Consider the following 14,407-nt stretch of genomic DNA (forward strand, 5'->3'; position numbering starts at 1 on the left):
CTTTGCAAGGGGTTGGACTCAAAGAGTCTTTGAGTCCCTTGCAACTCTACAAATCTATGACTTGCTATTGCTACTGATGCCCTGTCAACCTTCTCTATTGCCCTCAAAGATAGCACAGCTCCCCTGGTCCAGATCATCGCCTGGAAGGAGAATGAGGATGTTTCCTCAATAGGCATTTAGCATGACATCAACATGATTCCTTCACTCACTTTTTACAGGGCACCCACACAACTCTTATCACCTAAACATTGTCATCCTGTAGTTGCCCTGTGGTTCTTCCATCTTTTCTTAGACCACAAAAACTCCAACTTTTAGGAAGAACAAAGCAACAGTGCAGTCTTACAGCTCAACACACATTCATTATAAGACTTGTAGGGAATGTTGTTTTATGACTCTTTTAAATTGCTATTTTTGTACTTATTTAAATGTTTTTCCATCTATATTGTTTTAATGAAAGATGCAAAGCACTACAACACTCCACAGCTAAAGCATTATTTTAGTATAGTGTTATTATACTACTACACCATAGCATCATTATAAATTATATTATAGCTTACAGTGTTATAATGCTTTAGCTATGTTTCGTTTAAAAATAGTCAGAAAAGTGATAACTAAAATATTTATTTCAAAAGGAAATAAATAGGGGGTCAGAAAACAAGCAGTGGTTATAACATACCGCAAGGGGTTTAGTGAAGGTGTGGTATGGACAGAATACAGTGGAATGTACACACAGAAAATGCACAACACACTCAACAGGGTGGAAAGTCAGCTGCAATTTCACTTACATCTTACAATGGAAAAGCAATAATTGGGTCATGCCCAATCTAGATGCAGCCTGAAGTTCTGCTTATTGGCAGATTTTGAACTGTGCTCCATATAGCACCGTATTATGGCTATGTGTAAGTCTTTGTAACGAGGCAATTCAGTATCCTCAATGCATTGTGGGAGCTCAAATTTTACAGGGATGAACATTAAGATGTGATACTGTTTGCCATAAAAGGATGAATGCAACCCCCTATGGCAAACCCAGTGGCACAATAAGCATTATAAAAAGTTTGTTACAAGGTAGAATGTAACAATATCGCTATTCCGCACAAGGGTTTCAGTAGCAAAGATCATTCCAAGGGAAGGAAAAGAAACATAAAACCATTTGGAAGGGTGGAGGAGGGGGAAACCACCAGCAGAGGAAACGGAGGCCATACCTGACTTGTGTAGAGGACCAGCTGCACCAGCTGAGGCATCAGAGCATCGGCCATGGTCAATGTTTGGAGATTGGGGTGCATCAGAGAGGTCAGCAAAACCGGAAGCAAATGGCCCAGCATGGTGGCTTTGGTCACCTGCTCCAGGCCTTTTAACCTGCAATGAGAGGCCCTCTGGATTTAGAGCATCTTGCTGCTATGCTCACTTACCAGTCCTGCTTCGGCACACCCAACTGGCTTACTGTGAATGTCCCACCCCAGGTTGTCTTAACCCAGACACTGGCAAACTCAGCCCTCCAACTGTTTGGGGACTACAACTCCCATCATCCCTGGCCACTGGTCCTGATAGCTAGGGATGATGGGAGTTGTAGTCCCAAAACATCTGGAGGTCCGAGTTTGCCTATGCCTGCCTTAACCTCCCAAATACATCCTATCTCCTCCATCTTCAACAGTGCAACAAGCTCTCTTAGGTGCTGTTCCCCAGATCCCTGACACCTCCCCAACTTTCCATCATCTCTTCTGGACCTCCTGAAGCTTGCCCTTGTTGCTGCTGTTGTCAAACATCTCCTTCTTACACAGCTCATATTTAGACCTCTCCCACCCTCTGAAGGATGAACCCTTGCTCACAATGCCCCTGGTTCAGACTTTTCTTATGCCCTGCACATTTTTGTTTGAGACTCAGACCCTGCCTTAACTTGCATCCTGCCAACCAAACAGCCTCCAGCACACACAAAAACTGCATGACAGTTCCCCAAATCTCCTGATTTTGGCAACAATAAAGAGAGAGACAGCAAAACGGTGCAAGTTCTGGTGAATGCCCTTTGCCAAGGAAGCAAACAGAAACCTGCAGAACTGAAAGTAAACACATTCTAGTGCCATCTATTAGGCAGAGTATCAAGGGCCATTGGACTATTATACTTCCCTCTCTCATCCAGGAAAAGGGAATAGCAGCATGGCCACTTCTCTCATCCAGAGAAAGGACAGCCGTAGATAGATTGCTTCCCTCCCTCCCCCAGAAAGATCACTCTGCACCAACTGTCAGCGTCCTGGGACTACAGACCAGAATGGAAGCACATATCGATCCCATCCTTCATCCAGACAGCTGAGGGATATCAGGTTGTGTGTCTTATTTTATGCTTTGCAGTCTGTTGCAAACTGCCTTGAGGACCTTTCAAAATCAAGGTGGGGCGTGAATCTCCAAAGCAAATGAAGTACATAAACTTACCGCTGTTCCCTGTCTGGAATATCGCTGTTTATCAGAGCAGTGGTGACTTGCTGCAGCATTTCTAGAACTTCATCGCATCCCGTAAGGATCTGAGTAGCCAGAGCCAAGATACTAGCTTTAAGCTCCTAGGCACAAAAACGTTAAGAAGAAACTTGTGTTTACATGACCAAGGGAACAGCTGGTTTTAAAAACAAACAAGCAAGCAAACAGAACAAAAAAATAAGCATGGGCTTCCGAAGTTTATGTGATGGTCATGACAATGAAGCCGGCACCAACAGATCGCTCCAGGACTGAGACTGGAGACAGACAATAGTTTCCTTCAAACAACGGAAGGTGGTCAGAGGGGCACCACTGCCTGTGGCAGATACATTCATTTGGACCCCATCTCCATTCAGAGGTCTTTAGCTGTGCTTTAGAATCCCCAATCATCCACCTTGATCAGAGATGTAACTGGGACACAAGAAATGGGTGGACACACCATGAAAACAGAAGCTGCTATTGCTCCACCTTTGACTCTGCAGGGAAACAATCTCTCTTTTACTGTGTCAGCTGGAAGTTTAAAATGTTAAACCCCAAAGTACTAGGAAAAATTTAATTAATTAGAGTGCAAGATGTACTATGCAGGAAATGAAGGACATATTTTGACCAGGAGGGCTCCCTGTCAATAAGGCCTGATAAAAACAATATGGAAGCCCTATTGGGTCTTTTTTAAGTAGGGAAGGTTCCTTCTCAGACACACAACGTGTCTTCCAATGTCTATGTACGAAGGTGAGCACAAGGGCCACAATTTCTAGTGAGGAATCAAGTTTGATTAACTGATTTTTTTGAAGTGCCAAAGTCATTCGGCAGCAGACTGTGGAAAAAAATGTAAACTTTTTTCTTTCATATAAATACTAAAAAAATATAAGTAGTAGGCACCCATAACAGAAGGATTATATTTGTATCTCTCTCTCTGTCTCTGTCTCACACTCTCACACACAGGGGTGGTGGAATTCCTCTTCTAAGATGCTGTTTACTTCCAAAACCAAATAAAATAATACCTCCCTCAGAATGATTGCTCTTCCTCCTATGCAAAATTGCACAGATTTAATCCATTAAACCTTTTACAACAACTAGATAGGTTTTTCTTCTTTTTGCAGCAACCTTAGTGGGCACAGGAGCATGCACACACACACACATTCCCCCTTCTTCTGTCCTCACCATCCTGCCCAATTGGCAAATCTTCTGCAGATCTGATGACGCTATTAAATTGCAGAAAAACAACATTGTTTGATATTTCCCTATGGCTGACTGAAACAGTCATTTCCCTGTCTAGATTCTATTTTTAAGTGGGGGGGGGGAGGAATAAAACATGCATGTTGCATTTGGGAAACTCCAGCTAGTTAACTGCAGACAAGGGACTCTAGTGGGCTAGGGCCCGACTGCATACAGTACTTATCAGAATGGTTTATCCAGCCCTGTCTGCTGGCCAGACAAGGAACGAAACAGACAGTCTTAGAAGGGAAGAGAGGATGATACGAACTGCAGAGAAGAACTGGAAAAAATAAAAACGTGTTTGTAGGATGAAAGATGGCATGGACACAGTCAGCATTTACTTCATACAAGTACACAAGTACGCCAAAGAATAGCAAAAAGGAGACTGACAGAATTGAAAATAAAGGGGCAAAACTAAACATGGGCTTCCTGTGAGGGCCCTGCAGAAAGAAGTGGAAGCTGCTCTTATATACCAGCCCATGGGCTCAGCCTTGAGTAGTGGGCTGTGGGCTGCCTTTCCTTCGCTGCTCCTCCCTTAAGCAGCTGAGATAATAAATGCAAAGCCAGCTGGAAAAGTAGCACAGGCCCTGCATAGAAGCATATTTTGCCCCATTTCTTCAGATAAGCAAGTAATATTCCCTAGAGAGTGGCGGTGAAGTTGATGGGGAGATTGTGTTTTCAGAAATTCTGCAGCACTGCTTTGCTGAACACAGATTCCCCCTGAGTGGTATAGCTAGCAATATGTTTAAATTTTAAAGTACTTGAAAGTGTAGGGATAGCTTTCCCTTATCAGGAATACCTAGTGGTTCAGTTAAAGCAATAGCTCTAGGACAGTCACCGGGTCACGTTTGAAAAGAGGTACATCTAGAATGGGATTGAGGAAGCAACGACTTAGGATCAAAGTTTTTAGAGGTTATCACACTGACTTACAGTAAGTCAAAAGGCTGATGGGGGAGTTGCTGATGGGGGCATCCATACCACAGACATAAACAGGTTTGAAACCTACTTAAGGGCCAAACCATATGCTACGGTAAACATACTTCTAGGGAAAGGGTGCTTAAATTGACCTCCCTCACATTTTTACTTTTGTTTTGAGAAAAAGGGTCTCAGTTTGGATCACACTATCTACTAGTGCCCAGAGTCCTGTGCAGGTTTCCTGTCAAAAATCTCCCCAGCTTCTTTGCTCCTCAGGGGTCAGCAGGACATCAGTATGGAGTTGGAGCAAATTCCAGACTCGGACCCCACAGCTGCTGTTTCTTCAAACTTAAATGAGGCTTGCTTAAGGGCACTTTTTTAAAGAGTATTTTATCAAAATGTGCAGCACAGCTTCTTTCAGGAAACCCTGAGCATTTCTGAAGCTGCAGAGAATTCTCAATTTAGAGGTTCAAAGGTCTGAGGTGTGAGAAAAGCCATGACCTTTAGTGAGATAAACCTGTTTAAGTTTGTGTAGAACCGTCCAAGACAAAGGCTGCCTCTGGGGTTCCATGGAGGGGGTAGGGCAGCTCCAGGAATAAAAAGCGATGAAAATGCAAAGCTACCCTCCATGCCAGGGATGGGAAACTTGCAGCCCTCTAGATCAGCCCTAGCCAGCGTTGCAATGCTCAGGAACCATGTAATATCTTGGAGGCCACAGGTTCCGGAGGCCTGCTCTATGCTAACACCCAGAGCACCCTTTTAGATTCCATATGGTTAAGAAATAGAGATTTCATTGGGGGTGGGGGGCAGGTAAATACTCTAGAAGTTTTAAAGGCCTATAGATGGATATATTCTAAAATGAATGGGAATACAGTGGTGCCCCGCAAGATGAATGCCTCGCAAGACGGAAAACCCGCTAGACGAAAGGGTTTTCCATTTTGGAGGTGCTTCGCAAAACGAATTTCCTATGGGCTTGCTTCGCAAGACGAAAATGTCTTGCGAGTTCCTGCGGGGTTTTTTTCCTCCCCCCCCCCTTTTTCCCAAGCCGCTAAGCCGCTTATCAGCTGATCTGCTAAGCCGCTTATCAGCTGATCTGCTAAGCCGCTTATCAGCTGATCCGCTAATGGGCTTGCTTCGCAAGACGAAAAAACTGCAAGACGAAGAGACTCGCGGAACGGATTCTTTTCGTCTTGCGAGGCACCACTGTAAAGTATAATCTTATAGATTAACAGAACTATCTGCCACAGTTCTTTCTCTAAAACAAGGAGACTCTGGCATAAGAAAAGCCTGCTAGATTAGTCCAATGGCCCATCTAGTCCAGCATCCTGTTCTCACAGTGGCCAAATAGTTGCCTGTGGGAAACCAGCAAGCAGGATTCGAGCACAAAAGCATTCTCCCCTCCTACTGTTTCTAGCAGCTGGTATTCAGAATGCCTCCAACTATGGAGTCAAAGCACAGCCATCGTGGTTAGCAGCTAGTGATGGCCTTATGTACCGTATTTTTCACTCTATAGGACGCACCTTGTTTTAGAGGGGGAGAACAAGAAAAAAAAATCTCCCCCTCTCTGCTCAGTGCCCCTTCAGCAAAGCGGCAGGAGAAACGGAGCCCCTTCCATTTCTCCTCCTGCTTGGCTGAAGGGGCACTGCACAGCTCTCCCTCTCTGCTGAAGCCAGGAGAGTCTTGCTCTCCTGGCTTCAGCAAAAGGAACCTGAAGCCTTTTGCTGCTCCCTCTGTGCTTCGGTGGCTACGCATTGCTATCGCTGAAGCCAAGGAGCCTGCATTCGCTCCATAGGACGCACACACATTTCCCCTTAATTTTTGGAGCGGAAAAAGTGCCCTTAAGCAAGTCCTATAGAGCGAAAAATACGGTACCTCCATTCATTTGTCTAATCCTCTTTTAAAGCCATCCAAGTTGGTGGCCATGACTGTATCCTATGGAAGAAAGTTCCACAGCCAATTATTTACTGGTAATGATAGTCTTTCAGTGCAGACTAATTTGATGGTTCAAAATAGAGGCCCTTGTGAGGAACAGCCACCTCTGGACTGAACTTGCAGTTGGTGGAGAGCAGTAGCAGCGGTGGCAGCAGCAGCACATAATGATCTCTGCTGGTCTTCCTGAATGCCACTCTGGTGGAGGTCAACAGGGGAGCCTAGCCATGCATTGCAAAGCACAAGAGTTCCTGAATTAGGGCACACATAGCTTCAACAGCACCTTCCCTCCTGAAGAGGTCACCATTGAGAATTCTAGCGGAAGCTGTCACAAAATTACACTGAGACAACAAGAAGGGACAAGACAGCACAGAGAGGGTATACCGATTAGCTGTACTGCAGAGATACAAGGGCCGGAAGAGAGCATGGGTTGTTGAAATCAGAACTGGAATTTAATATTGGTGTTTACCTGTACCTTCAATGTCTCTCCCTGCAAGGAGCTGTCACTGTCATCGTTTTCGTCAGGCTTAATCAAAATTGTATTACTCAGAAGATGGTTCTGTACGGCCATCAGATACCGCAGGCAAGAAGAGGCAGCCTTTAATATAAATGAGCACCATTTGCATTATCATCTCAACACTTCAACTAGAAAATCAGCACAGAAAAAGGTTGTGTGCTATTTTTGAAACACAGAGGAAGAAAACGAAAAGGGAAATGTCAAATCTTTCTCCTGCTAGACTGTCATAGCTCTGCAGTACATTACAAGAATGTAACAAAAGAGTCACTAACTCAAGCTAAAATTTGAGAGATGTGTCACAAATTGCTGGATTTTGCTTAGTTGACACATAGGCAAGTAACAGTCAAATTAATTCTTAAAACAAAGCTGAATTCACAGGTATCAATGGATACATTCTAGAAAGGTCAACAGAGTGGGAATGGGATCTCAACATATTTATTGCAGTACACAATGTAACTGTAAGTTTCAAACAATGCTGTATAGTTTATGCTTTGATTCCATGGGGCACAGAAAACCTAAGTTGAATTCAGCTTCCTGAAAACCCCATGCTTCCATTTTTTTTTTTTTACTTAAAGCAAGTTGCTAGCCCTTATTGGCTTTTCAGATATGCTTCAAAGTGTGAGGAAATGTCTGCTGAAATCTCAGGAGTGGAGGCAACTAACTAGAAAGTAATAGAGCAGGAGAGCTCCAGTGCTCTGCCTAACTCCTTACCCCTCCTCCACAACTGGCAAAACCACAATGATGCAAAATAGAAGCAGTTATGCAAATCTGCATGCCTAGAGAGGACACAGAATTCTGCTATTCTTGGTGCAGACTTCGGATGGCTTGGGCCCAGCATTTCAATTAGCACAGTACACTGGTCTAAATCTGGTCCCACCTACTAGTTCCCACACCAGTATCCATTTGTTTAGCATTTCCTGCAATTCTTCCAAAATAGTCATAACCCAAATATTCAGGCTGCTTCTTCCTAACCCCGTGACTTTCCTGTGAAGCAGGTCAGGACTGTTATGTTCATTATGCAGCCAGTATGGTATAGTGGCAAAACTGTGCCAGAAAACAATGGAAATAATTAGGTTCAGTTTCCTATTTAGGTGCAAAACTCACTGGATAAGCTTGGGTCATTTACTCACACTCACCTACCTCTCATGACTGTTAGAAAGATAAATGAGCGGGAAGGCTGCAGCTCTGAGCAAATGAGGCAGGATAAAAATGTAGCAAGATAAACACTATTACAATGAGGGCTGAGGCTAAAACAGAGTGGCTTGGTTTGATTCTGATCCATTCATTTGTTTTTATTTATACCCCAGTTTTCTACAGCTATAACCAAAATCAGCTTGAAAGTTATTAAAATACAATCTAAAATTAAAAAATCACATTAAAAGCAATCAACACTGGTTTGTTCATTGAGTTTTACCACTAATGTCAAGACTTAAACCGGACTTCTGGACATGCCATTCACTTTTAACTACCATGCTAACACTAGCTCTTAATTAGGATTATTTTTTTTGTGGTTGACGTTCAAAGTAAGTGGCAGGGAGACAGAGCAGGGCAACATGTGGATTATCAGACATCTGGCCAAACACTCACAGAAGACAGCATGGAAAAGTTCATGCCGGTTTAGCCAGGTGCTCAATTTCATGGCAGGACAAAGTATAAGACTGCTCTTCCTAGGTGAGGCTGGGGAAAAAACTGGAAGAGCAGCATCAGCACCTGCTGCCTGTTAGTACAATCTGAATCACAAGTTCCGAACTCTCCTAGGTACCTAAGTCCTTGTTTCTCCTGTGTAGGAGAGTGTCAATACATCGGCATGTAGGTGGCATCCAGAAAACAATCAGTGAGGTTTGCAGGCTCATCTATAACATTTGACAATCCAAATGCTCCCCTTAAACCTTGCAGAGACTGCTGCACTGCCCCTATCCTGACTGTACTCATAAAACAAGAGGCCCTTTTGAAAAAAAGAGCAAGCTAGGAGGTGTTACTCACAGGCACAGTTGAGAGGAGCCTTTGAAATTCATCTCTGGATACAGTTTGGCACTTGGTGATTAAGATACATGATTCTCGGACAACGATCTTGAGAATGTAGTGCAAAAGTTCATCGTTTAGTCTTTAAAAATGTAGGAAATATATGGTAAAATGGTGAGGGTTCAGTACTGGAAACAAAAACACTCATGTACAAACATATTAAGTTCTTTTGGTAATGGTGAACTAGTAGCTACCATAAAAGACACAACCATGTTTTTTATTTACTTAACTTACATCTGCCTACAGCTACAGGACAGTTCCACGCATCTAAGAGCAGAACCCTATGTCTTACAACAAACTCCTTAAAAGGGGGGGGGGGGGGTTTCAAAAGTTTTTGATACTGCTGGGGTCATGACGGCATGTCCCATTGCAACAGGTGAGGCAAAACAGGAAGTGATGCCACCTTGCTCTGCCACGCCACCCACCTCTGCCAGCACCACCTCCTTGCCACTGCCTCTGCTGTCAGAGAAGTGGCGCCAGCATCAAAGCTAGTTTTAGGCAAGAGATCTCATAAGATCTCTCAGCACCAATGCCAGTGGCAGAGGCACAGGTGAGTCTGCTTTGGGGGCTTCTGCCACCCGAGGCAGCTGCTTCACCCCACTTCATGGGTGGGCTGGCCCTAGCTGTGGTGTGGGGGTCTGTTGCTTCCAAGCTCAAAACTCCACTGGTGCACTCTGGCACTCAGAAGTGCCTGAAACAGCTTTTTAGATCGCAGAAACAGGAGCACAAATTTATGAGAAGCTTTCTGATGCAGGCTAACATGTACCTAGCAAATGCCTGAGCAAACTCCCTGTGGATTGGGCCTTCTGACAGTTTGCATTGCCCATAGAGATCCAAAGGGGATCTCGTTGCAAATAATTGCTGTGCACAAGAGAGTTGTGTGTGGTGGTGGTTGGGGAAATACAAAACAGATCATTTTATGTCATCATTTAATTGTTGAGGACTGCAAATTCATACTTTCAAACTTCTGTTTGGTTATTCCAAATGCGCTCTTCCTAAAACTGCAACAAATGGTTTCCTTTATCTGTCTTGCAATGCTATCATCTAATGTTTCTTTGTTTAATATACTATCCATAGTTTTTCAGTCACATGTTTTTATGCTATGTCCATGGAGAGTGAGTATAGCAAGTAAAGATCTAGGGCTTGAGTATCTCTTTTGATCTGGAGTACTTTTAAAATACCGTAAATTTCGCTCCATAACACGCAGATTTTTCCTCCTAGAAAGTAAGGGGAAATGTCTGTGCGTGTTATGGAGCGAATGCCTACAGATGGCGGGGGAATCTGCTGCAGTTGTGAGCAGTCCGTGGCTTGCTTTGAAACAGCAAAGCAGGTGTAAGCGGCTCCTGTCAGCGAGCCGAGCTGGGGAGGAGGGAGAGAAGCAGAGCGGGCTTGGCTGCTTTAAAACAACCCCGTACTCTCTGTCCCTGCCTGCAGTTTTTTGCTGTCCGATTTTGGATTAGCCACTGTAGGGGCTGTGTGTGTGTGTGCTTGAGCTATCGTTCTCCTCCTCCTGCTTCCCCTTCGCTCTCCCTGTGCCCCTGCGCTCTCCCTCCGACTTTAGAATTGACACTCTGTGTGTGTGTGAGAGAGAGGGCTCCTTCTCCTCCTCCTGCTTCCCGTTCACTCTCCCTGCGCTGTCCCTCCGACTTTAGAATTGACACTCTGTGTGTCTCTCTGTGTGTGAGGACTCCTTCTCCTTCTCTTGCTTCCCGTTCACTCCCCCAGCGCCCTGCGACTTTAGGGCCAGTTCCCTCTCTGCGTGTGTGTGTGTTTTGACCTCACTGCGCTTGTTGGGGGAGAGTGTTGGTCGCAATTTTTCTTGATTTGTCTCAGAGTGATTACTATCATGGTTTCCTTGCCGGGGAGGAGGGAGAGACGCAGAGCCTGCTTGTTCTAAAGGAGCAAAGCCGGAGAGGAGCCTCTCCTGCATTATCAGCAGCATCCTTCTCCATACCCCCCACGCGTGCTCCTTGTCCCTTGAGTTCTTTTCCTTCCCTCCCCACTTAAAACGTGGTTACAAAGCACGGATCCACATGGATCCTCAGGATTTTTGCACTAGGTCACCCCAAATTCACCATCAGATCACATAGCATATCCATGGCTACAGCCTGCACCAAAAAACACACGCACCCACTGTTTCATGGGGCCGCAATGGTGCAAAAACGTGGTTACAAAGCATGGATCCACATGGATCCTCAGGATTTTTGCATTGGGCTACCCCAAACTCACCGTCAGATCACATGTCTGTGGCCACAGCATGAACCACAAAAATCATATATCCACTGTTTCGTTTAGAATATTTTTTTCTTGTTTTCCTCCTCTAAAAACTACGTGCGTGTTATGGTCAGGTGCGTGTTATAGAGCGAAAAATACGGTAACTTGCCCTGAACGACACAGACCTGAAATAAATGAAAGACCACCTCCTTTCCTACATACCCTCTTGGTAGAGGGGGCCATCTTAGTAGTTCCTCTTCCCTGGGGACCCAGGATAGGGCATTTTGTGGAACTCCTTCCCCACAGAGACGTGTCTAGCACCTTCATTATACATCTTCCAGAGAAGGCTGAAGATGCAACTCTTTACCACGGATTTGACACTTGAGGTGTATATTTTTAGGATTGTTTAAATCTGTTTCCAATACTGTAACCCATCCTAGGACCTCAGGGTGAAGGATAAGCAGTAAATAAATAAAAAATAATAAAAACATATATTATGATCTAAGATTCTGTCCTTGTAGCACTGGCTCTGTGGAGGATGTATCATATTATTTATCTTACTGCCAAATCTCTGGGATTTGAACTCAATTTTTAGACTCTCTTCTTGAGGGGAAAATCAACTGGCCTGAAGCTACAACCCCCCCCCCCCCGATTTCTTATAGGCTTCTGTTGTTGTGATTATTGTTTCTTGAAATCGTTACTGATTGTCCCTTTTCTGTTGCTTGGCAAGACACAGTGAACTAGACACAGGATTTGTGCCATCTCCTTTCCTTTTTAAAGAGGCCACTTGCCCCAAGCAAGCTGTGATGAAACACTTGGAAGCTGTACGACAGAAGCAGCAACTCTGAGAGAAGTCTTCATTGGATAGGATCCAGAGCTTTCAGCATGTGCACTAGGCAAATTAAATCCCTTACATGAAGGAAGACCCATGTCACTTACCTGTAATGCTCATCATCTTCGCTGCCAAATCTGTTGTTCTGAAGCTGCTCAGCCAGGTTAGTCATGATCACATTTCGAAGCTGGGCAAGCCCACTGTTTCTGTCTCCTACAAGGGAATAATTCATGCGGGAAACTGGCTATATATAGATGTTGGCCTCAGCTGTAACTTCATGCTAGATGAAACTATTTCTTACTAAATGTGCAGCAGACTATGCTTTCTGGACCATATACTTTTAGCCGGTAGATGCTTCTAGATGTGGATGATTTAGCAGCTACCAAGCATTGCTGCTCTGCTGTAAACTGGAAATGGAATACAAATTCTGCTTCCAGACTTCTAAAACTCTGCAGCCAAGTGTGAAGTCCACTTTTTCCAAGCCCAAATGCTGGTTTTCATTGAGACTATTGTGAAACGCCCTCGGCCCAGTATACCTGACGGAGCGTCTCCACCACCATCGTTCAGCCCAGACAATGAGGTCCAGCTCCGAGGGCCTTCTGGCGGTTCCCTCACTGCAAGAAGCGACGTTACAGGGAACCAGGCAGTGGGCCTTCTCGGTAGTGGCGCCCGCCCTGTGGAACACCCTCCTATCATGTCAAGGATATAAACAACTATCTGACTTTTAGAAGACATCTGAAGGCAGCCCTGTTTAAGGAAGCTTTTAACATTTGATATTTTAGCATGTTTTTAATATTCTGTTGGGAGCCGCCCAGAGTGGCTGGGGAAACCCAGCCAGATGGGTGGGGAATGAATGAATGAATGAATAAATAAATAAATAATTGGTTAAATACTCCCTCCTCCCCTCACTGTACTCCTAAACATGGATTTGGAAAGGGAAGGGTTACATTGACAGATCTGATTTCCATGGAATGAAATGGCTAGCATAATCTATACAGGTCACAACCAGCCAGAATGGCAGCACAATGGGCCACCTACATCTGGGGCATCTGGAGGGGGGAAAGAGCTGGATTTTTGGCACTCTGAAATACAGTAGAAGCTGAACAGGAAAGGCATGATAGGAAGATATTTGTTGACAACGTCAGGAAAACATGGCTACTCTAGAGCAAAATATCAGTGTGCAAGCTGCCTACAATGAATTTCCATTACAGTCTTAGTGAAAACACTTACCTTCTGTTAAAACCAGCTTAAGCAAGTTATTAATTTCCACTTCTCCAGGATACAGGTTATTTAGACCAGAGCTTAAAGAAGAGAAAAGAAAAGGTAACATTTAGTATCTGCAAAGACAGAGCAACAGAGTATTAAAAGGTAAAGGGACCCCTGACCATTAGGTCCAGTCATGACTGACTCTGGGGTTGCGGCGCTCATCTTGTTTTATTGGCGTACAGCTTCCGGGTCATGTGGCCAGCATGACAGAGTATGAGGCACCTTAAAATCAAGCAGATTAACTGTAGCATAAACATTGTCTTCTTTCTTGCTTGCTTTCTGCAGACTATTGAGACTACCTTTCTGAAAATTTTTAGCATTTGCTTCCTGAGTATAAAAGAAAAGTCAGGAATGTTGGGTTTTTTGAATGATGTTAATGGTTAAGCAAGAAGGCCATCAACAGACAGTTTGGGGAAGTGGTGAGTAGGCTGGACTAAGACCGAGGAGACCAGGGTTCAAATTTCCACTTAACCATGAAGCTCACTGGGTAATCTTCCAGTTGCACTATCTCAGACTAAGCTACCTCACAGGGTTGTTGCAAGGATAAAACAAGGAAGAAAACTATGTATGCTACCTGGAGCTCCTTGGAGGAAAGGTGAGGCATAAATGTAATAATAATATATACAAAGAAAACCACTATGTTCAAAAAGGGCCTCTTTGGATATCAAAAGGAAGCCTTTTCCACCCTGTTATGTAACCAGATTCAAACTAAGAATTATTTTATGGGAAATACGGTTCAAGCAAGCAACTGCTTCTACAGTTAAAGGAATGAAAACGCTTGTGCTTTTTCTTCTTTATTTAATTGTCTGTTATTGCTGCTGTTTGTGCCACAGGGAGCAAGGAAAGCATACTACAGAAGCAATTGTATTTTAGTTTAAGTCTTACCTGTGTCATTTCTTGAAATGTTTGCTAGCAACTTACACAATGTACAATCTCTATTGCATTCGGTACCCAGTGAAGTAAATTAAGAATACTCTTATTTCATAGAAGAGGATCTGAGGCTAAGTAACTGCAACTCATCCAAGGCTATGCAG

At 44.1% G+C, this 14,407-nt stretch overlaps 1 protein-coding gene across 2 annotated transcripts in view; it reads right to left on the minus strand.

Moving 5' to 3' along the window:
• The window catches only part of HECTD4 (HECT domain E3 ubiquitin protein ligase 4), a 113,622-nt gene that overhangs the window by 59,230 nt on the left and 39,985 nt on the right, over positions 1-14,407 (minus strand). For both annotated transcript variants that reach the window (XM_083750036.1, XM_083750035.1), the window contains exons 14-19: positions 13,338-13,408; positions 12,215-12,320; positions 9,023-9,143; positions 6,992-7,120; positions 2,425-2,549; positions 1,203-1,356 (exon numbers count right to left, since the gene is read on the minus strand). In XM_083750036.1, the coding sequence (XP_083606162.1) occupies positions 1,203-1,356; positions 2,425-2,549; positions 6,992-7,120; positions 9,023-9,143; positions 12,215-12,320; positions 13,338-13,408 (706 nt within the window). The remainder of the gene's footprint in view (positions 1-1,202; positions 1,357-2,424; positions 2,550-6,991; positions 7,121-9,022; positions 9,144-12,214; positions 12,321-13,337; positions 13,409-14,407) is intronic.

This window comes from Podarcis gaigeae (assembly GCF_964106915.1).
Source record: "Podarcis gaigeae genome assembly, chromosome: 8".
Lineage (NCBI taxonomy): Eukaryota > Metazoa > Chordata > Lepidosauria > Squamata > Lacertidae > Podarcis > Podarcis gaigeae.